Source organism: Myotis myotis, unplaced genomic scaffold, assembly GCF_014108235.1.
Source record: "Myotis myotis isolate mMyoMyo1 unplaced genomic scaffold, mMyoMyo1.p scaffold_m19_p_3, whole genome shotgun sequence".
Classification (NCBI taxonomy): Eukaryota; Metazoa; Chordata; class Mammalia; order Chiroptera; family Vespertilionidae; genus Myotis; species Myotis myotis.
This window is the reverse complement of record NW_023416335.1, coordinates 167,689,508-167,713,182: the sequence shown is the minus strand read 5'-3', so window position 1 is coordinate 167,713,182 and position 23,675 is coordinate 167,689,508. Positions and strand designations below refer to the sequence as shown.

The following is a 23,675-nucleotide window of genomic DNA, read 5'->3' as shown; positions in this document are numbered from 1 at the left end:
TGGTGGGTGAAGGCACGTTCATCCTCTGCTGGTGAAAGTGTCCATTTTTATAAATAGTATTTTGAATGACAGATTAGCAACCTACATATCAAAAGTTTCTAAGAAGGCCATGCTAGGTAAAATCTGCCTCTAGAATTCAGCCTAAGGGAATTGTAATTGAACATGTGCACAGATACATATGCACAAAGATGCTCATTGCAGCAGTGTTGATAGAAGCAACAAATTGGAAGCAACTTATGCATTCATCAGTGAAGGCACTGTTTAACTAAATTATATTGCAGCTATTAAACGTGATGATGCAGAGCTTAATATAAAGCTAGAAAATCTCTATGATGGATGTATATGAAACTATAATATATATTGTATGCTACCATCTGGTTAATGTGTGTGTGTGTGTGTGTGTGTGAAACCCTAAAAAGATGTACTCCAAAATAAGTTCTGCTCATCTCTGGGAAATGGGATTACATATGACTTCTATTATTATTTTTTATACTTTTCTCTATCTTCAGAATTTTTTGTATTGAGTATATGTTACTTTTATTGTCAGGCGGGAAAAAGCTATTTTTATTCTGAGACAAAAGTAAGCCAGGCTCCTGCTACATGCAAAGTGTCAGCAGAGAACTCAGGGTGAACAGGACTTGGCTATTGACTTTCAGAATATAGTAGTGTGGTTAACGCACCCTCCTCCTCAAATGGGCCCTTTCCCACCACACTTTCATTCCGGCAACACTGTCCTGAATGCCTGGGTCCCTTTAAAAGCATGCTCACTCATCCCCTGCAGCATGTCATTTACTGCGCTGACTGCCCGTGTGGCGCCCCTGTGTGTGCGTGAGCCTCTCCTTATCCCTGGCTAATATCTAACTTATTTTTCTCCCCCGCTACACTTCTCACAGTATTAGTCTTTCCCCCTTCAGTGTTCAGTTTTTTGTACCTCCAGTTCTTGGTTGTTTTTCTTTGCACTTTGCATTTTCTCACCTTCGGGCGTTCTTCCGGGCTGGGGAGGTGACGTACCAGCGGCCGCCAACCTTTCGGACCGCACGGACCACCAGTGGAACACGGACCACCGGTTGGCGACCGCTGCTCCAAAGGTTTCCTTAAACCAGCGGTCGCCAACCTTTTTGACCTCACGGACCACCGGTTGGCGACCGCTGCTCTAAACATAAGCAATAAAATTCGACCTATTGTCTCTTGTATTTTCAGAAATTTTGCACAATTGTGTAAAGTGGAAAAAAGTTCCACTGTTATGCCTTGAATCTGCCTGAGCTCTGCTGCAGTCAGGGAAAACATTTCAGAATATATCTCTCATTCATAACTGCGTGACATGTACATATAAGACTATATGTAGTATGGCCCATATTGTGTGAGAGCTAAATATTTACATAAAGGCTTTTGCCTCTAAATGTTTGTTTCCCTAAAGCTTGCTATGTGCATGGGTTCAGGATTTAAAAAGAAATTGAAGATCCTCTATTTTCACTGTCGTCCTCTGCTCTGATTTAAGTTTGTTTTTCTTTCTGTTGTGTATTTCTTGGAATTAATTATTTTGTTTTGCTAGTCTTAGAGACGGCAGAGGGCCACATGTTTTTTCCACATTCACCTATCAGTTGCTCTTTAATTGTGCTTTAATATTGTTTTCCACAGCGTAATTCCTTAACTGCTATTGTTAGCCAATAAACCTTCCTTGCATCCTCCTCTGGGTAGAGGTCAAGACCATTAGCCCAAATAGTCTTGGAATGCTCTCTAGTCTCATAGTCAGTGAATAGTTTATTTGGAAATTCTAGAGATACAATTAGATAATATCACTTGCTGCCCAAGGCATATTTCCAACACCCTTACACAGAAACGAGAATTTGAGCCAAGATCCCAGCCTGACTATTTTTTATCCAGATCTGGGACAAACATCAGCATTTTAAACGCTAGGAGTAGGGACCTGTGTTGTGAAATGGGACTCCAGTCTTGATTTGCAGGGTTAGATGAGACACTTGAGAAGTGTTGGGCAGAGGTTAAGCAGCGGGTTATTTCATGAACCCGCCAGGTGCTGACGATGCCTGGGATTTCAGGGCTGCTTACCTGTAACCGACCTCCCTGAGCACTGAGAGGAAGGCCACTCAGGCAGGTTCCCCCAGGTTCTCTCTTACTCCAGCCCTTCTCTCTCTGCCCAGGAAGCATGCATGTGATCTTTCATTTTTTGAAGAATGCCATCCTGTCCAAGGGGAAGTCCAGTGCCATATTTCATTCAGAGACTGCCTATGAGAAGTTTTCCTACCAAGTAATTTCTGGAAAATATTTATCTTTGGACTTGTTTGTCCTCTGGGACAGCGATTTTCAACTGTTGTGCCATAAGAATTTTTAAAATATGCAATACCTGACTGTTTAGTCAGGGGCACTGACCTCTTCTACTTAGATTGTCCAATTAAAAAATGACAACAGCCAACACAACAATAGCTATCCAATGTGAATAAATCATTACTGTATACCCATATATTTTGTAAGATAGGCAAAATATGTATTATTTGGTATGTTGCAGAATTTTAGTAATTGGTTTATGTTGTCCATGAGATGAAAAAAAAAAAGTTGAAAATCGCTGCCCTAGGACATCCTTTCTCAACCACTTGTCCTATAGTACGGAGGTCTCAACCACTCCAGGGACAGGACTGGTACCCGCACATGCTTCCTGGCCAGTTACAGAACAGAAAGAGTTCATCCACAGCCAAACATGGGACACTGAGAACTGCAGTGGGGAAATATTGCCAATTTTATTATAAATGGCTCCACCCAGGAGAACGGGAGGCTACTGCTCAAAATCCCGAACTCCCTGACGGTGTGTAGGTTTCAGATTATGTAGGGCAAAATCAGGAGACATCGGGGGTTGTTCTGGGAGCTGATTGGTCAGAGGCAAGAGGGTGATGAATAATGTCTTCAGGTCTTGAGGACAGCTCTGGGGTCTGTTCCAGGGTTCCTCTGTCTGGTTTTATGGGCAAGTAGCCAGGAGCTCATTCCACCTTAGGGCTCAGGAACTAAAACATAGGTCAAGATGTTATTTTTAGCCTGCCAAAGGAGGAAGAAAGAGAAAGGGGGGGGGCGGTTAGGGGGAGAGATTATTTCTAGAGCTAGAATTTAAAGCCAAATTTAATCAAAGTCATAGGACCCTTGATTTTACCAATAGCAAAAAAATAAAAATAAAAATAAATCATTTTTTTCATGTTCTCAAAGTCATAACTCTAGCTTGAAAGCACTGGGCAGAGTCATTTTACTGCTCGCATTTTTTATCCTGATTTGGTTAAGAAGGATCCTGCCCTTTTCCACTCTTTTGTTGAAGTAGCTGCCCACAAATAAAAGGAGAGAAGCCAGCTGAGAGGAGGGAGGCCTGGAAAACATCACTTGCGTAAATCGCACGTGACCTCCTTCCTAGTCTCTTCACTGTGTGGCTAAGCCCTCATTTCTCAGGTCTCCCCTGGCTCAGACCAAGTGCCTCCTCTTCATCCCCGTGTGAAGTGAAATGTCTCTGCTGACACCAGGGGCAGAAGTGGACAGGCCATGGTTCTGCAGTGGTTGGCAGCATTGCTCTACTTCATTGCATATATCAACAGGTGAACATAGGTAGGCCTTTTAACCAACCACTGTCGCCTTTAACTGTTAGTACAGTGTTAGGTCAGGTCACTACGAATGGGTAAATGAATACTAGATTCATGGAATGTTCTCTCCTTAGTACCCGAGAGGGCAATGGGTGTGAATAGACATAGGGTTTTATAGACCCCAAACTGTAATTAGAAATTTGCTTGATGTTTTTTCCAGTAAGAAAGAAGTATTAACAGATAGTGATTCTGTTGACTTCCTTGGCACTGAAAACATTTGTCTAAGACCCTCAGGGTGATGATTAGTAAGTCACCCAGATGAGGATAAGGATAGATAAATTTTTTAGATGGAAAATCAGTAACCATATGTAAGCTCTGATCTGGAAAGTGATTTTACCTGATAAATGTTAAGCCTTCTCATCAAGTTTTTTAAATTTTTTTTTTTTTTTTAATTTAAGCTGCTGAACAGGAAGAGTCATGTGTCAAGGGTTTTTGTATTTCATCTTGGTGCCATTTGACCTGGTAGAAAAGACTAAAGATAAAATTTTTAGTAGTTCTAAGAGAAGGCATGGAGACCAGGACATGAATAATCAGTCAGTCATTTAAAGAAGATTCTCTGTATTTACCCTGAGAAATTATCAGAATTTTACTTGATATAAAGCAAAAGCTTAGGAGAGGAATTTTTTTTTCCAGTTTTCTTTCATTTCTGTCTGGTTCGGGGAGTTAGGCCTGTAGTAGAACGTATCACTGAAAAATCCAGCTTTTTTTTTTTTTTAACTTTTGTTCATACATCAGCCTTCTTTATTTAGTTCAGTTCCCTTGTTTATTACACATTTGTTCCAGCCCAGCATTTAGTTTCTCTCTTCTTCCCAGTTGCCTAGTAGAATGTCTTCTGCCAAGAGATGGGAAACCTGGATTTCACAGCCATAGAAACTTGGCACCTTTTCCCTGGCTCTGCATTCTAATAACACCGTATCAGAGTTTGACCTAGTTATTTCTCACAGGCGGCTACTGCCAAGTCCATTGGGGTTTCCTTCCAAAGAAATGGCATGGTCTTCTGTCACATAAGAGAGAACTGTGTGCAGACCAGATTGCCTGGGAGCTAGCTGCCAACCTGTGCAGCCATTGGCCATCCAGGAAAGAGTGCCTGGAGTTGTGTGCGAATGTTGTTCTCATTCCAGGCCTGATTCTTCAGAACGTAACTTCATTGAGCTCCTGCTGGACACCACAGCGGCAACATAATGTGGGCAATAGAGAGCAAGCTGCTTTTGTACACTTTACCGACTTCTGCAATGATGATCAGGTCTTTATGACTCTGTTCCACCCTGTCTCACCTACTGTTTTCCTTTCTGAGAACTCCCCTCCCCCTACTTAACATTTTTCCTCTAGCAGCCGCCCTGGTTGTCACCAATGGTAACATCTTCATTGAAAGGAAGAGAAATCAAAGTGGCTTCAAGGACTCTGTAGCTGAAATGAAAAATACAGGGCTTAGTACTTTTGTATAGCTTTAAATACTCTGAAACAGTGGTTCTCAACCTTCCTAACGCCGCGACCCTTTAATACAGTTCCTCATATTGTGGTGACCCCCAACCATAAAATTATTTTCGTTGCTACTTCGTAACTAATTTTGCTACTGTTATGAGTCGTAATGTAAATATCTGATATGCAGGATGTATTTGCATTGTTACAAATTGAACATAATTAAAGCATAGTGATTAATCACAAAAACAATATGTAATTATATATGTGTTTTCCGATGGTCTTAGGCGACACCTGTGAAAGGGTTGTTCGACCCCCAAAGGGGTCGCGACCCACAGGTTGAGAACCACTGCTCTAAGAGAACACTTACTGGTTTTAGATCGGTGAAATTGCAAATAGAAGAATTGGATAGTGGCCTGAGGCATTGATGCGCCTCTTCAGTGCCTTAGCTAGGGGAGACCTCAAGGCACAACCACTGTTTGAGGTTAGAGTCCCTGGTTGAATGAGGCTGAGATGTAGGTGCTTGGAGCTAGGTTACAGCAGCAGCAGCAGGCGTTGCGTTGGTGAATGACCTGTTAAGTGGGAGGAGCTTCGAATACTAATAAACCTTCACAGGCTCCCTGGTGGAAAGAGGAAGGGAATCACAAGCACCTTCCTTTTTGAATATATTTTCTTATTTAATTCTTATGTATGTTTAGCAAAAATATACATCTCAAAGGTGTGAAGAAAAGCAGGAAGTGGTGATAAAATTAGGTGATTTTTGTACTAATTGATGGTGAATGCAGAGGAGAATTAGTCACATTTAATGATTAAGAAGTTCTACCAAATGACTGCAAAATGCAGTCTCCCCAGGAGTTTTTAATTTAAAAAAACTGAAAAATTAAAAAAATATTACTTAGTTAAAAAGCAGTCTGATTCTTAACAACAGAACTAATGTAAGCATCCTGACAAGTTGTGTGAGAACACAAATTCAAGGCTTTTAAAACAATTCTATTCAAGTCCATATGTTGTAGAGATTGTTTTCAATTGTATTAGGTCTGTGTTTTGCCATGATTTGTTTGTTTGTTTTTAACCCATAGGCTTTTAAGATCTAAATTAAAAAGCTCATTTATTTTGTTGCCGTTGCTGGTTTGGCTTGGTTTGGTTGTTTATTTTGTTTTTCCCTGGGAGTGAGAGGGTTTCTTCTGTGGACTTGGGAACAAATAGCCAAAGACCACACAGTAGCTTCTGTGTATATTGAAGCATCTTCTGATATTTGTTTAAGGTTATAAAATGATACCTTCTATAAAGTGGTAAGGTCAAGAGAGGTCAGGAAAAATGATGGAAGAGTTGGAAAATAAGACATAGGAAGGAGGAGATTTTTATCAACAGTGCTTTGTCTTAGATTTTTCTTCTTGTTAAAAAAACTTCTGTCCTTGCCGAAGCCGGTTTGGCTCAGTGGATAGAGCGTCGGCCTGCGGACTGAAGGGTCCCAGGTTCGATTCCGGTCGAGGGCATGTACCTGGGTTGCAGGCACATCCCCAGTGGGGGATGTGCGGGAGGCGGCTGATCGATGTTTCTCTCTCATTGATGTTTCTGACTCTCTATCTCTCTCCCTTCCTCTCTGTAAAAAATCAATAAAATATATTAAAAAAAAAAAACAAAAAACTTCTGTCCTTTGGTTAAGCATCTCTGGCTACTGTATGCATTTCCAAACTTGCTACTTATTTTGCTGTTTGAGGCAGGAATAATTCTGGGATATGTGTGTTACATACACAGTACTGATATTCTTTCATGCACTTGTAGAATAATGCTAAACCGCTCAATTAAAGGACTTAACTATCACCAAGAAGAAAGTATGCTTGCAAAAATCATGGTGACCATGATCTTTGTCAAGTAACTAATAATGGATGTATTTCTCTTTCTCTATAAACATGTTGATGTGCCCATTAAAGCTGGGCAATAAACATTTTTTTCAAAAATGTATATTAAAGTTTGTTTTACATTCTACACAGGAAGAATTTAATGGGAAACCCAACTCACTCTATTTTAATGACGGCCAGCGAAGAATCGACTTTGTTCTAGTGTATGAAGATGAAAGTAGAAAAGAGAACAATAAAAAGGGTGCAAATGAAAAACAAAGGGTAAGTTTTTTATGCTCCTTTCCTTTCTTTTTACGCCTTATAGTATTGTGAACTGACAAAGTGCTATTTTTATGTAAGCAATAAAGTGCAACTGGTGTTTGAAATATCATACACCATCCTTACCTTTGTATTTTCTCTGCCCATCATTCCCTCAGGGCATGTTAACAAATTGTTTATTTTTAATTTGAAATAGAAATTTTGCAGGCTCTTAACGTCAGTTGGTTTCACAACTGAAGGCAGACTTTCTTCCAAGGAATTGTATTTTCTATCTGTAGAAGAGATGTGTATTAAAAGCACACTGGGCTGTTTGCGCTTAGGTGGGGAAAGAAGCTAATGGGTAATAATGACACCAAGTATAATAGTGATTAACATTCGGTGTGTGCTTTCTCACGAATATATGCTTTTTGCATATATTTTCTTATTTAATTCTTATAACAACCTGTAAAAGGCATTCTGTTATCATAAGCATCCTAGATGAAAGAGTTGACCCTTAGAGAGGTTCAATGATTGCCCAAAGTCACGGGCTCTCGTACAAGAAATAGTGGAGCCAAGGTTCAAACTCTTGTCTTGAATCTGGAACTCACCCATTTTCTGTCGCCTCCCGTCCTTCCCTTCCATCCACTGCCCGTGAAGCTGCTCCTTTCTCCCTTCCCTTTGCTTCAGGTCTGTCAGGTGACAGGCCATCTCTATGTTGAGATACGAGACCACTTAGTGGGCTGCGGTTATAACACCTGCCTGGATCTTCTTTACCTGAACCCAAACTGTATCAGACCAAAGCCAGACATAAAAGAGAGAATACATGTTAGTGTCCCTTCTACCCTCTTTTGAAATCACTCCCTCATTCTTCATTTGTTTTTGTTTTTCCTCTAATCTATGCTATCACACATACAACTTTAATTGTCCTTGTCCAGACTTTCTCTGTGAAATATATCATTCTTAAATGTACTTATGTCTGCCCTTCCTTCAAGCCAAGTGATGAAAACTGCTTAAAATGAAGCAATCAGTCCTGTTTTATTTTGGATTTTTTGTTTATTTGTTTTGGAGGTTTCTACTTGCCTGGTGTCACAGGATCAGTTCCAGGCTTTGGAACCTGACATTCACATTCTAATTCTGCCACAACAGTATTGCAGTAATGCTAGTTGATGTCACACACTAGCCCGGTATGACAGTGACTTAACAAAATAAAAGTTTACTTTATTGCTCGTTTTATTTTATTTTTAATGAATTTTATTGATTTCAGTGAGGAAGGGAGAGGGAGAAAGAGAGAAAAACATCAATGATGAGAAAATCATTGATTGGCTGCCTCCTGCACACCCCCCACTAGGGACTGAGCCCGCAACCCGGGCAAGTACCCTGACGGGGAATCAAACTGTGATCTCCTGGTTCCTAGGTCAGTGCTCAACCACTGAGCCACGCCGACCAGGCTGTTGCTCGTTTTAAATTAAATGTGGCATCCCTATTTGGCACCGTGGTTTGGGGGTACAGGCAGGGCTTTCTTCTCTGGAGTCAGTCAGGAACCCGGGCAGACACAGAGGCTCTGCCATGTTCAGCAGGCAGTTTCTCTCATCATCGTGGGCATCAGCATCCTGTAAATGGTAGATCGGGTAAGAGAGGATGGAGACAGTTCCCTCGCTTCTTTGCCTCTTTGGCCTGGAGGTGACTACATTAGTTGTGTTCACAGTCTATTGATCAGGATTCAGGGAGGTGGAAGGTGTAGCTTCTGGCTGGACAGCCATTTCTCAGTAGGAAGGTCACACTGTGGGAGGGGAGCAGGCGTTTTGGTGGATAGCGAGCTTGTCTTTGCCAAGACTACTAACTGGCTGTGTGAATCAGTGATTTTTCTTATCAATATCCTATTTTATTATTTTGGAGATGCCTGTTATTTTTTACATTTTGATAACTCTGATATCAGGGCACATCTTATAAATGGTGTGTCATAATTTCATTGGCTGAATTTTCTCTTATTGGTACATAGAATATTGGCTCCCCATACAACTGCCATCTGAGATTCAGGAAAATGGGAATCTGAATACATAGTCCAGAGGATATGGTTAAAAAGCATTTAAAAATGAAATAAAATAAAATAGTATATAGAGATATCATATAAATTTTCAGCACATATTAGGTCATAGATGTTAATTCCTGTCCCTTCCCTTTTATTTGGGGTTTTCTTTTTATATATATTTTTTTCAATTACAGTTGACATTCAATACCCCTTTATATTAGTTTCAGGTGTACAGCATAGTGGGTTAGACAGTCATATATTTGACAAAGTGTTCCCCCCAATATTCTCAGTACCCACCTGGCACCATCCAGTTATTACAATATTACTGACTGCATTTCTTATGCTGTACTTTACATCCCGGGGACTGTTTTGTAACTACCAGTCTGTACTTCTCAATCCCTTCTTTTTTCTATTTGGGGTTTTCTTAAAACAGTGCATTACTATGAAAGGCATGACTCTCCTTCTGTTACTGCATAATTTTATAACTAGAGTTAAAGAGCTTAGAGTACTTTATCATGTTCCTGTGGACACAAGGGTATCTTCTGTGCAGTCGTAGTCACTGTCATCAAATATTCATTAAGCATCCACATGCCAGTGGGGCTGGGTTGAGTACCACAGACAGTGAGTTAAACAAATCTAATCCATTAAAGCAGGAAGGAAGCAGTTCTGGTTTTAGACGAGAGCGTCACTGCCGTGGAGAAGGAGCCCAGAGCTGCTTACATTATTAACAAGTTCTGCATTTGCGTTACATGGAAACATAGGTCCAGGGAAGCTCTCATAAATCAGGAGAAAAGAAATTATCATGAATTTCGGCAATCCCTGAACTCATGGATTGATATGCTGTGATGTTGGTTTTTATAAGCCGTACTTCGAAGTGTTTTGAGTTTCTATTTGTACACATTACTTAATTTTAGACTCCACCAGAATGCAAAGCTCAGCTTTGGAGGCACATTTTTATTAATTTGAAAAACATCTGTAAGTTCTGACATATACCCTGTCTGGTCTTATTCAAGATTTAAGACAACACCAAGGAAAAGCATTTTCACAGTCCTGTTTTCTTTGAGAGAGAAAAAGAAGTCTAAATCATATTGATTTCCTGAAGCAACGCCAGGTTGACTTTGCCAGGGGCTCATCTAAAGAGTACTTACTGTTACATACTTTTTTAGAGATGATGGAGAAAGTTAGACATAATAAGGCCACAAATGTAAAAAACGCAGAGAAGTAAAAGGCTGTACTTCCCATGGGCAAAAAAGAAATTATTTTTCTATCCAAACCTCCAAATAGCATGTAACTTTGTCCCCTTATATTAGTGAAAACACTCGAGATACCGCACACCTTCCCTTTAAAAGCATAAACCGTTTACATTGAGATTTTGCAAGCGGGTGATTATAAGTAGTTTCGGTAATAAATGCTCATTTAGACAGTACTGTTCTCCGCGAAGAATCAGTTTGAATTTTCTTTTTTACGGTAAGTAACAGGAACATCAAACTCAAAATGGCTTAAATACTAACAGGAAATAATAATTTTCTCATGTAAGAAGTAGCCTGAAGATAAGACCATTTCTGGTTTAGATAATTTATTGGCTTAACGAGGTCATCAGGAATCAGTGCTTCTGAATCATTCCATGCTTCTGTCTTGCCATCCTCAAAGTGTTGGCTGCTCTTAAACTAGCTGCACTTTGTTCTCAGATGACTGCTGCAATTCCAGACATCCAGAGGCAAACACGGGGACTGCCTTTCTCGTGGTCCATTTTTAAGGGGGGAAAAAGGCGCCCTTACAGGGCCCTAAGCAGACTTCCTTTTACAGTTTGTTGTCTATTGCAAATCTGTTCCAAACCAACTACTGGCAAGATGAGTGGAATTACCATCATTAGCATAGACTAAGCAAGACAAGTCTTTCATCTCTTGAATCACCTAATATCTGAAAAAACACTAGACTTTTCTTACTAATGAAGAAAGGGAGAATGGCGTGTTCAGTAGGCAGCAGCAATGTCTGGCACAGTAAATGATTAAATATGTCTAAGCATGCTTATACTGTGAAGAGCAAAAATGTTTTAAATAAAACAAATTTCCATGTATGTACTTTTCCTACTCTTCCTGACTTTTGTTAGTAATGCTGCTTTCTTCCATTTCATTTTCCTAGAACTGCTAACAAGTGGAGGAATTGATCTATTTTTAATTTCATTTTGTCTGACACTTGGCCTCCCTTTAAACCAGGGGTGGGCAAACTTTTTGACTTGAGGGCCACAATGGGTTCTTAAACTGGACCGGAGGGCCGGAACAAAAGCATGGATGGAGTGTTTGTGTGAACTAATATAAATTCAAAGTAAACATCATTACATAAAAGGGTATGGTCTTTTTTCTTTTTAGTTTTATTCATTTCAAACGGGCCGGATCCGGCCGGCGGGCCGTAGTTTGCCCACGGCTGCTTTAAACAGTAGTGTTTATGACCAAGTACTAGTGTAATTCAAATGATGGTAAAGAGGGTGGAGTGGTCTAGGTAGCACAAAAATAATGCAATATATGTTCTATGTATTATCTTTTTTATCAGCAGAATACATTCCTAAAATTTGAAATTTTATTTCTTTAAAGTTGATGAAGACTTTATGTATGGAAGTAAAAATTTGTATTTCATATCTGACCTTAAAAATTCTTTTGTGTAAGGCAGATGGATTTGTCCAATGGAGACCACAGAAAAAGAGATTTTTGAAAACTGAGTGATTAAACTAAGTTATATCTAAACTTTCAAATAATATGAGACAACTAATTGGTTATAGATTCTGTGCGTTTTTGAAACCGTTATACATAGTTTTAGATGAGTTTTGAGGCTGGAATGGTTTGCCTAGAAGCTGGGTGAGATCTCTTTGGATGTTTCAGAGTTCATCATAACAGTTTAGTATGGTGAAAACAGCGCATCACTCTATTTATTGCAGTCTTACATTCTTTAGAAAAGTTTTATCACAGTGTCCATGAAGATCTTGTACATTTTCATTAACTATTACTATTTTAAATTTTTGTTGCTCTTGTCAGAAGGATTTTAAATGGTAGTTTGTGATGTACTGTGTGTTAAAAAGTGATGATGAGTTCTATCGAGGGACCTTGGTAATAAGCACTTTAGTTGTAGTAGTTTCTAATACTTGTGTTAGGTTTCCTCAGAAGACCATATTGTCTAAAAATGACAGTTTTGCTCTATGATTGCCGTCTTTATATATTTTTTTCTTTTCCAAGTGCAATGGCTAAGGCATAGAACCAGTAACACATAGTGATCACAGTTGTGTTGTTCCTGATTTCAATGGAAATGTTTCAACAATTTCACCATTAAATATCACACTTGCTATAAATTAGGGGTATTTTTCTTTTAAAAAGTTAAAAGAGTTCCCTTTTAGTTCTAGATTGCTAAGAGTTTTTATAATTGTGTTTTAAATTTTATCAAATGCTTTTTAATTTTTTCGTGTCTTGAAGTGATCATATGGCTTAATTTCTCATTAAGTTTTATGTGCATTAAATGTATGGTTATTTGAAGCTAATAAGATGATAATTCAAAATCATTTGTTATTGGCCACAACATGCAGTGTATAATTTTTACAGTTTATTAGCTCCCTACTTATACTAATACTGTTAACATAGTTTACTTACATATAATTCATTAAAAATTAATTGAGTTCAGTCACAGAATATATCAGTCACAAGAATATGCCCAGATGGTGTGGCTCAGTGGTTGAGCATTGACTTAGGAGCCAGGAGGTCATGGTTCAATTCCCAGTCAGGGCACATGCCACACCAGCTTGATGCCCAGTGGGGAGCACGCAGGAGGCAGCTGATCGATGATTCTCTCTCATCATTGATATTTCTATCTCTCCCTCCCTCTTCTTCTCTCTCTAAAAAATCAATAAAAATGTATTTTTTTAAAAAAGAAGAAGAGATGAAGGCAACCAGTGTTGGGTGGTTTTACCTTCACAGATAACTTTGGGTAGATGTTCTCTCTTTTGTTTTAGGAAGCGAAATCAGATCTAGTTTAAACTCCTTAACATTTTAGACTAAGGCAGAGACCTCTTCTTTATATTTTTATCTCCTTCATTCACACCCTACTTGCTTTTAAACTAGGATTGTAGGTTAAAAGGAATAAATTAAATTAGTGTCAGCTGTGTCAAATTACAGCTACAAAATGTGTTGCTGGCATAAGCACATTTGGTTTATTTTTCAGTACTTAGCACACGAGCAGTGACTCCAAATCTTGCTTTTTATTTCCAAAATGACAAGTTTTCTTGGACCCAATCCTTAAAAACAAACAAGCAAAGAGGACAGTCATATTCTGAAAAGGGAAGTCCTAGTATCCCATTTCATCTCACAAAGATAAGAGAAGAGGAGACCCTTTCCCTGATTGGTCCTTCTGAGGTCTGCCTTAGATTTGAATGAAGAAGCTGTCCTTTGCCCTGGTTCCCAAAGTCACCTGTGTCTCACTTTTTAAAGAGTCATCTGTAAAAGTAAAGGATTGGGAAAAATCAACTACATACTGAGTGTTCATAAAAACAGGCTTGAGGGGAATAATCAACAAAGAGCTGCCTGGATGCACAGAAAAGGTGTGTCCTGGAAAGCAGTGTTTCTTAAACTCATCTGATGATAAGCGTCATTTCCTTTGCTTATTAAAACTGGATTATTTAAGGCCCGTGCTTTCTCTACTGAGGTAGAATCTCCAGGAGAGGGGCCAGGGACCTGCTGCTTAAGCAGTGCTTCACGTTGTTTGTAGAAGAAGGTAACTTTGGAAAACACTGTCCTAAAACGTTCATAGTAATCTCATTTATGTATTTATTTTTGTAATTATGCCAAACATGTTCATTTAAAGAGAAAAGTTGGACGTGAATATAATCTAAATATCCACGTCCACTTTCTGCTCATCGCTTGGGCTGTTCGTGTCCTCTGGTGAATACACGTTACCCACTTGAGTAGATCCCCCATCAGATCAGTCCACTCACATGTAAGGATTTGTCACCAACACATGCATTTAAATTAAGTCCCAATTAAATACGTTATTCTGCTTACTAAACCTTCTTGAACACATGGTATATATATAACTAATAAATAGCACTTAGGGTAATTAGCAGTAATTTTTGCACAAATTAAATACCTTTGACTTTTTTCTCACCCATCTTTGTAGGCTTAATAGAGATTGGCAAGTTGAAAAGTACAGTGACAGCACCATCAGTACTTTGCCTTAAAAAGCTGTAAGAATATTTGAAATTAATCTATACATAATATTTCATTAATCCCAACTGATTTGTGCTTTATTATCATCACAGTGTATTCAGTAAATTTTACTTATTAGACATTACAACTCCTGCTTTTTATGCTGAAAAAGCTGGGTGACATTTAAAAAAAAAAGGTAGGTTGGTGTTTACAATCAGTGCTATTACTATCTATTCACAGGCAAGGCTTTCCCAACAATGACTTTATTAAGCCAAATGAGATGTGTAATTGAAGGTGCTTGGGGACAGAAGGCTGCCTTAATTAAGCCAGTCTGTCCTTTGTGATTTTGATTGCTTTATTCTGTATTTCTCTGACAGCTTTAATAACCTCTCAAAAGAGGTATGAATAAAATATCAGTTTCTGGAGTGAGATGGGTACTCTTGTCCTCTTTTACTTTGAGCCCCTAGTACAGTCCTCCACCAACAGTGATAGACTCACATGTATCTTTTTGTGATGCATGTAGCTCCTCAAAAATTTTAGTCACTTTGGCTTTACTAGAAGTAGGAGAAGGAAGGGAGGGAGGAGGGAGGGAAGGAAGATAGATTGATGATTGATTGATTGATAGATAGATAGATAGATAGATAGATAGATCAATCCCGGTTGCAATGCCGATAAATTTGCTCCACTAGAGAAAGAAAAATTTACAGCATAATTTAATATACAATAGGGCTTTTCTCAGAGCCAGTGAGTCTAGTTTAATCATTTTGTGCTGCCAAATACAGATCATAGACTGTAGAACATAGTTTAGGTTCTTATAACTAAGGTTTTCCAACAAGGCACACAGATCATTCTTAATGAAAGATTGTGTGGCCTCAGATATTCATTTACTCAACAAATATTCATTGAGCAATGGCTATGTCAGGCAATATACAGTATTAATTTTCTTCATTTTTAACGTGGAAGACAGCTCTAACCTAATTTTTTTTTAATGTCAAGAACACTGTTACTTATCCAAGTGTAAATTGTACAGAGAAGTAAAGATGATGAGTTCACATTCAACAGACCTAATCAGTCTTTTCTTAAGTAAGCACTCTTTTCCTGATATGCGCCTGTTTGACAAATACAGCACATATGCTCATTTACTGTAGCTACCTGACAAACCAAGAAAACTGGTTTGATCAATTTTTTAAATATTCCACTCGTTCTTTGTGAATTGCTTTGCTAAAGGAAAATAAGAGCTGTTGGCCCTTGGAGAAAGAAAACAAAGATACCGGAGGGGACCCTGAGCAGGTGTCTGCTTTCTTTCTCTAAGGCAGCGGTTCTCAACCTGTGGGTCGCGACCCCTTTGGGGGTCGAATGACCCTGTCACAGGGGTCGCCTAAGACCATCGGAAAACACATATGTAATTACATATTGTTTACAGTAGCAAAATCACAGTTATGAAGTAGCAACGAAAATAATTTTATGATTGGGGGTCACCACAACATGAGGAACTGTATTAAAGGGTCGCGGCATTAGTAAGGTTGAGAACCACTGCTCTAAGGGCACTTCTTCTGCCTCCTTAACTTCTTTCCTGAGTCCATGCAGCCCAGCTGGCTCACTTCTTTTGCCTCTGTGACTTTCTAAAGGGCCAAGGCAGCCGCGGCTAGGTTCACTCCTGTTGCTATGACCTTACCTCTTCTATCTTAAGCCCGCCCTTTTGCTTCACTGTCCCCAGCTTTTAACAAACGTACTCTACAAATCACCTGGACTCCTATTGTGAAATCTTCCCTGCACAGAAGTCAAGAATTGGGCCATCAACATGACTATTTTACTAAAGCAACACCAAGGTGATATATTAACATGTTTAAGCAAATTAAAATGTCCTATCCTTGACTCAGCTGTTTAAGTACTCATAGTTGGTGGTAAAAGAGAGGGCATTATCAACCAACTTCAAGATGTGCCAATTATCTTTAGAGAAATCAGGAGTTCTTTGTAAAGAACCACATAAAAACTAAACGTGGTAAATTAGTGCAGCCTTTCTGAAGGGCATTATGGCGCTACATATTAAAGAACTTAAAACGGCATACATTCTTTGATTAATAATTCTGCTTCTAGGGCTTTATCCTGAGGAAGTAATAATGGGTGCACAAGATTATTCTACTAGAATTTTCATAGAAGTGAAAAATTTGAAACAACCTACATATCCAACAATTTGAGATTGGTTAATAAGTAAAAAGTCCATCTATCTGAGTGAATGTCATGCCATTAAAATGAGATGGAAAGGAAGTATATCTAATTTTTCTGCATCTGTGATATTCACATGTGCTATATATCCTTATCAGTATCCCTTAATGGGGCAAAAGAGAGGAGATATAAGGATGTGTTTATGTCCTTTGGAGAATGAAAAGGCTGTACAGCCATCACATAGCAAAGAAGACAGTCCACGAACCAGGTGGTAAGGAAGAGTCAAGAAGAGGGAGGGTTGAGTGAGTCAGCATTAAGATCGGTTTCCTGGAGTTCTAGCGAAGTGGTATCATTGGTGACGATGTCATTGGCTACACAGTATGGAGGCCAGGTGGGAATTAACCTATTTTTGGTCTGGCAGTTAGGTGTGGAGTCTGAGGACACGTGGAAGTTTGGAACAGCTCCCTGGTGGAGGAAAAGAGGCTAGGGAGGAGATGACAGCATCATGGTGGGTTGGTGATGGAATCCGTGGATTTCTCATAAGGCAGTTCACATTGTTATGTGAGGGGTTTTTTTATGAACACTTAATTGTTAACATACCCATTAAGCCACTGAAGAAGCCACTCTGGCTGATTTGTCTAATCTTCTAACTAGAAGGACACTTGTCTGCCAGAGTGAACGTCCTTGGGTCTGCACTTCACACCCTAATTGAAATTATTCCTGACTGATCTCGAGGATACAGAGGACAGTCATGGATCCTGTGCATGACCTGCTAGTGAGGCAGAGTGGGTGTCCCCTTGCACAGGCTCAGGGTGAGTCATCTCAGAAGGAGAGGAAGTCAGAGTGTCTTGTCTGCTCAGAACACCTGCCACCTTCACTGGACAGATTTGGGTTTGAGGCTGACAAGTGTTGTGCAGTCCGTGGCTTCTCTGTCAGGATTCTCACTGGCAGTGACAGAAATGAGCTCAAATTTAAGCAGGCAGGGAGTTTATCAGTGCATGTTAGAGAGCTCACGGGCTCTGAAGGGTGGGGCAGACAAGCCTGGAGACTGGGCAGCCAGAAACAGTGCCCCAAATCCCACTGCAGAGCCAGGATGGGAGAGAGAGCGTGGCCAAGGCCAGAGTGATGGCTGGCACCACTGCCGTCTCTAGAACTGGCATCTGATCTCCCGACCTACCGCCCCACAGTGGTTTCTGCTTGGCCTGACTTCTTTGCATTGCTAGCTTCTGAGGTGGTCTGATCAGCAAGGCCTCGCTCGTGTGTCAGTAACTGAGCTTCTTGGTAGACAAGGACCGGAGTGTCTGGGTTTTCATCCGCTGTCGTGGATGTGGGCTCCGGCAGGAGCTGAAATGTCAGGTGGCCATAGAGAATGACAGCTGTCCGTTGCAGTGGCATGAAACGCATGCATAAATGTTTTAGTCCCTCTGCATTGGGAGACTGGCCACTGGACAGTTTCTCTGTAGTTCCTCTATGGCAGACTACTTTAAATTCTTTGACTCTCTTAGGATGCTCTCAGAAAATGCTTGTAGAATGAATCAATAAGTGTCGTTGAGTATGTTCTTTCAACAAATACGTTTTGGGCATATACTCTGTGCCAACTATGCCGAACATTCTCCGTGGGATCAAAGAATGCGTTTACGCAATAGCAAAGACAGAAACAGGAGCGGGGAGTGGCTCCCATGCAAGAATCAAACTAAGAGAATTAGGATCCAGAGTGAAGAGATACTGCCTCAGCACGAAGCAGGACGAGTCTGAATCCGCTTCTTGAGTTGAGGTTGGGGATATGGCAAATCTGGGGTAGAGGGGGCTGAAAAACTTGGCAGGGAGAATTGCAGAGATGGCGGGGTGGCAGGGAGGCAGAGGGGACAGTCGCTTGCTGGAAAAGCTGCACTCCAAGCTCTCATTCATCTGACAGGGCATTTCTGGGCAAGTTGTTTATTTATGTTTAAGGGAGCTGCAGTACTGACTGGTTTTTCTCTGAGTGACTATTGTATGTTCAAATTGTAACAGGCAATTAAATCTGTTACATTTGCAAAGCTCTGGTACAGTGTCTGGCATGGTGTAGGTATTATATAGCCATTTATTAAATACATAAAAGTAAGGCAATGTTCTGTTTCTGATAATTGCATAAAATGTTAGGGGTTCCCCCTTGGACTCACATTTAGCCAAATGCCAGGTGTGTCCTTTTCACCTTTGACCGTCAGTCTTTTTCCTACAGCATCTGCATTGCATTCATTCAGTGCTGCACATTCGAGGCACTGTCCGGGTGTGCGTGCACACAGCAGCTCCGCCCGTTCACAGCGGCAAACCATGAATGTGCTCCCTGGGCACAGCGGCCTGACTGCCAGCCCCTCGGGGTTACCTCAGCCTGGCTCAGCGATTCTTCTCTATCTTAGCAGCTAAAGTTTTTTGTGTGTTTTCTTTAATTTAATGTAGATATTTCAGTTTCCTCCCGTGGGAGACTTGGTCCAGTTTACCTCCTGTGATTACTAGAGATGGAAATTCTGGTTTAGGTGGTTTAAATCATAGGATCCTCACAAGAACCTCAGAAGGAACTGGTAAGGTGTTCTCCATTCTACAGATGAGAACAATGAGGCAAAGGGAGTTTGTTTCCTGCTGAGAGTCAGAGAGCTGAATTGGAACATTCAAAACAGTCTGTTTTCAGAGCTTGTGTGCTTCACCCCTGTGTCCACTCATTTTTCTCCTTTTCATAACGCAGTATAATGCCTCCTCATCAAAAGTGTTCTCCTGAAAGGTCTCTACCTTCACACACTTCCCTTACAGCTCAGGACACAGTTTGGTAAAACCCTAGCCAGATACGGAATTCAGTGTCAGTAAACACAGTGCTATATTCTGTGTCTTTTCCAATGGCCACATTATATTAACGAATATTACCAATTAATTAGTTCCCTATTTTTGTAGACTTCGATATTTTTATAGCTTCAAAAACATTTCGGTCTTGCAGAAAGAAAAATACCTTTGTTTTGCCAAAGTTTTCTGTGTTTTATTGAATTTGGTCAAGGCATGCAGAGATGAAATACATATGTCTAAAATGGAGCCATTTGAATGTTCGGTATGGAAATAAATTTTAAAAATATTAGAATATCATATCTGGGCTATAACTGGTAAATGACATCAGCGAATAGTACTAAAAAAGAAAAAACAAACTTTATTTTTGTGCAAAACCTCTGATAAGCCAAAAAAAAGTCCTTGGAATTGTGCCCAACTTAGAGATTTTTATGTATATTTAATGGCTGAAAATCCCTGGGGACAGCCAAGGGCTTTCCAGAATGCTGAGAGAATAACCCAAGTGCACTCCACGGCAGACTATCTGGGGAACCCAACCCCCACAGGTCACCACAGCTGGAGCAGCTCCTTTGCTTCTGTGCCATTTTAAGCAAATGTCTCTGCATCAGGTTCAAACTGGTTTGTTGTTCATATTTTCTTTAAATAAAAAACAAACAAAAAAAACCCCAGCACCTTTCTTTCTGGCCTTGGTAAAACTAAAGGCCTAACATATTTTCTGATTTCTTTTGACAGAGAAAAAGACGAGCATATGAATCTAACCTCATTCATGATGGCCTGCAGCTAGAAGCAACCAGATCGGTAAGTGGCAGCCCCTTTCCAACCCGTGGCTGACCCTGGCTCTTGGGAACCTGCATGTCACTTGGAATGCTGGAATGGTGTTTGAAAAAACCCCAGCCACGCCTTACTTGTAGGCTGGGAGGGAAGTCAGTCATAATCTGCAGTATAAAATGTATGGTTCTGATGGAAGCCAGCAATATATGAGTGGAACAATGAATACAGGTATAAGTGATTGTTTTCTTGTTTTAAGAATCGTTTTAAAGATTTTTTTTATTATACAAGTAATAGTATTTTTTTTTAAAAAAAAAAGTATAGGAATAGTGAAAAAAATCATTTGTATCGTAATTATTCATAAATAACCTTGTAGTTCTTCTAAACTTTTTGCTCAAATATATACATTTTTCTCTTCCAAAAAGAAAAATTATATCACAGGGATTTAATTCACTTTTTTTCCCTTTAATATATAGTAAATGCATTTCTATATCAATAAACATCCTTTATAATGACCACATAACATGATATTGAACAGATATATAATAAATTAAGCAGTCCTAGGTTTAAGAAATTTAAAAATTGTTCTTACAATAACATTGCAATGAATATTCTGGTGTTTTTATTTTTATTCACTAACTTGGATGGAGTGATGGGCAAATTAACAAGTTAATTTTTCTTCATTTAAAATATTAGGAATTTTATGAAAGAACTATGATAAGAATTTTAATTACTTTCTCAGTAATTCGAACCAAGAAATTACCTTTAAGGCAAAAAGTTTACAGTGGTTTGCAAATCCACTTTGTAGTGTATCTTCACTTACACTAATGTCTGTGTGTGTATGTTCATGTACACATGTTTTCTATCTATCAGCAACATAAGAAAAATCTATGTGTTTGGTTTTCTAGATTGTGTTTTATTCTTCCAATATAGGTTTTGGACGACAAGCTGGTATTTGTAAAGATCCATGCCCCGTGGGAGGTGTTATGTACATATGCGGAGCTAATGCACATCAAATTGCCTCTGAAGCCCAACGATCTGAAAACCCGCTCTTCAGCCTTCGACAATTTCAATTGGCTTGGCAAAGTCCTCCAAGTGGATGAAAGTATCATCAAGCCAGAGCAAGAATTTTTCACTGCCCCCTTTGAGAGGAGCCGGATGAATGATTTTTATATTCGTGACAAAGATACCTTCTTTAACCCAGCCACCAGAAGCCGCATTGTACGTCTAAGCCAGATTTACTTGCTGTCTTGGGGTGATTTGCATCCTGCTGTTGAATAATTAGTGGTTTGGTTGGTTGGCTTAGTTTTGTGTTTAGAAACTGCTACACACTAAAGAGAAGAGAACTCTGCCTACAGATTCCCATTATGACAGTAAACAATGATTGGTTAGTTACACTATATAAACCACACACTTTGCTTTGAATCTTTTTAGGTTTACTTCATCCTCTCTCGAATCAAGTATCAAGTAAGCGACAACGTTAAAAAGTTTGGAATTAACAAACTTGTGAGCTCTGGGATCTACAAGGCAGCTTTCCCTCTCCATGATGTAAGTCAAATAGCAAAAATGAAATAAAATACCTAATGCATACTTCAGTGTTAGTAGGGAAGGGCTAATCTTCTTGACCTTACTTAAGTTTCTTTCTCAGTAAAATGAAGATAATATATAGAAAGATTACAAGCATATCCAGGGCAGGAACCGGGTTGCATTGTTCACTGCTTAGTCCTAGGTATAGAGAGGGCCCTCAGGTCAAATGAGTGAGCGGATGATGAGTGAAGGAAGGAAGGCATGAACGAACAAGCAAGCAGTAGCTCTCCCATAGTTAATGTGATAAGCATTGTAGGTTAGTAGTTAAGAGCATGGGCTCTGGGGCCAAAATGCCTGCTCCACCATTTTCTAGCTGGATCACCTTGTGCAAGTCATTTAGTCTCTCCTTTCCTCAATTTCTTCATCAATAAAATGGGAATAATAATAGTATCTACCCCAGAGTTGTTTGTGAGGATTAGTCCATGTCAAATGTTAGAACAGTTCCTGGCATGTAATAAGTACTATATGTGTATTAGCTATTTTCATAATAACTGACAGATGTTATCAACCAGAAAAGTATTAGTTCTTTGTAAGCAAAAACACATGTTAGAACTTTTCATTTATCATTTTCTGTAACATGGGTTTTTTTCTCCTCTGACATACCATTCCACGCTGTGCCCTGGAATACCACAGGCTTTTAGAAAGGCCTCTGTCAGGGTTCTTGTCATAATGGCATATGGCAAAGTGTTGACATTTTTTAAGGACTACGTTCTGAGATGATAGCAGCTCCTCAAATCCAATAGCACTTCTCTAGCTGATAGCATCTCACACGAAATGAAATTTTTAAAATGTGACTGCTCAGACGCTTAGCGATTTCATAAATGCAAGGATATTATATCTAAGCTCCTCAAATAACTTATGCTACTGAAATAAATGAAATACTATATTATATGGTACCATTACTTTGTTGCATTCACCATCAAGTTATCTGAATCTCTATGACCAAAGAAAGCAAACACTGAGATTGATCATTGCTGCTGTGCAGTACATGTATTTGTGGATGAGGACAGCATTGAAATGCACCTTATAAGGTAATGAGACTAGGACCCATGCATACATGGAGAACAGAGAGGAGGGCAGAGAAGCAGATGCTGAGCTTCCTGGCTAAGGGACCCAACACAGCAGTCCAAACATGCGTTTTATATTTGTGCCCCAGCAAGATTAGCAATTATAGCTTCGGGGACACTTGCAGAGAGCTCTCATGAATATAACCTGAGATGCCAACGGTCTCTAGTATTCATTTAGCAACTGGCCATGCCCAGGTTTTTTTCCTTTGAAGCTTCTTGACATTGCAAAGGGGCCTTATCCAGGCTCAGGAATGATCTCAGATGGTATTTGGAAGGGAGGAGGGTGGAGGTCAGGGTGATAATTTAGTTACAGGAGGAAGGAAAGCCAGTCAGGTGGAAAGAAGAGTGACTGAATTTGAGCAGAGGCAGAAGTTCTGTTTCTTGAATAAGCTAAGTGTATATAACATGATATCAAGCTTCTTTGTTATTTGCATTCTACATGTCACTGAATAACTGTTGAATTGGGAAAAAAGAAGTCTGGGTTTTAGTAAAGATCCTGCCACTAACCACCCAAGGGCCTGGGTGTCTGAGGAGTGGTCTGGGCTCTCAGGTATCCCCCCAGTGTGGCAGCTTTGGCACTTGAGTGCCCCAGTGACGGGGTCCAACCCCAGCAGGTCCAGGGGTCCCCAAAGGTGTGGACGGAGTCGGTGAAGAAGGAAGGACACGGAGACAGCGTTCAGTTGATCAGCAGCCTAGCCAGGATCTCCAGCCAGGATCTCCAGCCAAGTTCTGGTCTGGATCTCCAGCGAAGTTCTGGTTCGGATCTCCAGCCAGGTTCTGTGTCCATGTTGTCTTGCTAGGTTCTCCAGCCAGGTTCTGTAGCCATGTTCCCTCGCTAGGTTCTCCAGCCAGGTTCTATCCAGGTTCTCCAGCCAGGTTCAGATACCAGGTTCTAGTCAGGTTCTCTTGCCAATTTC

At 39.9% G+C, this 23,675-nt stretch overlaps 1 protein-coding gene across 7 annotated transcripts in view; it reads left to right on the top strand.

Moving 5' to 3' along the window:
• Nucleotides 1-23,675, top strand: part of ANO6 (anoctamin 6) — a 192,175-nt gene that overhangs the window by 115,514 nt on the left and 52,986 nt on the right. For 6 of the 7 annotated variants that reach the window (XM_036300887.1, XM_036300891.1, XM_036300888.1 and 3 more), the window contains 4 exons: nt 7,046-7,174; nt 20,069-20,134; nt 21,038-21,325; nt 21,539-21,652. In XM_036300887.1, the coding sequence (XP_036156780.1) occupies nt 7,046-7,174; nt 20,069-20,134; nt 21,038-21,325; nt 21,539-21,652 (597 nt within the window). Of the gene's footprint in view, nt 1-7,045; nt 7,175-16,079; nt 16,192-20,068; nt 20,135-21,037; nt 21,326-21,538; nt 21,653-23,675 lie in introns of all 7 variants that reach the window. The other variant, XM_036300892.1, reaches the window with a different exon arrangement.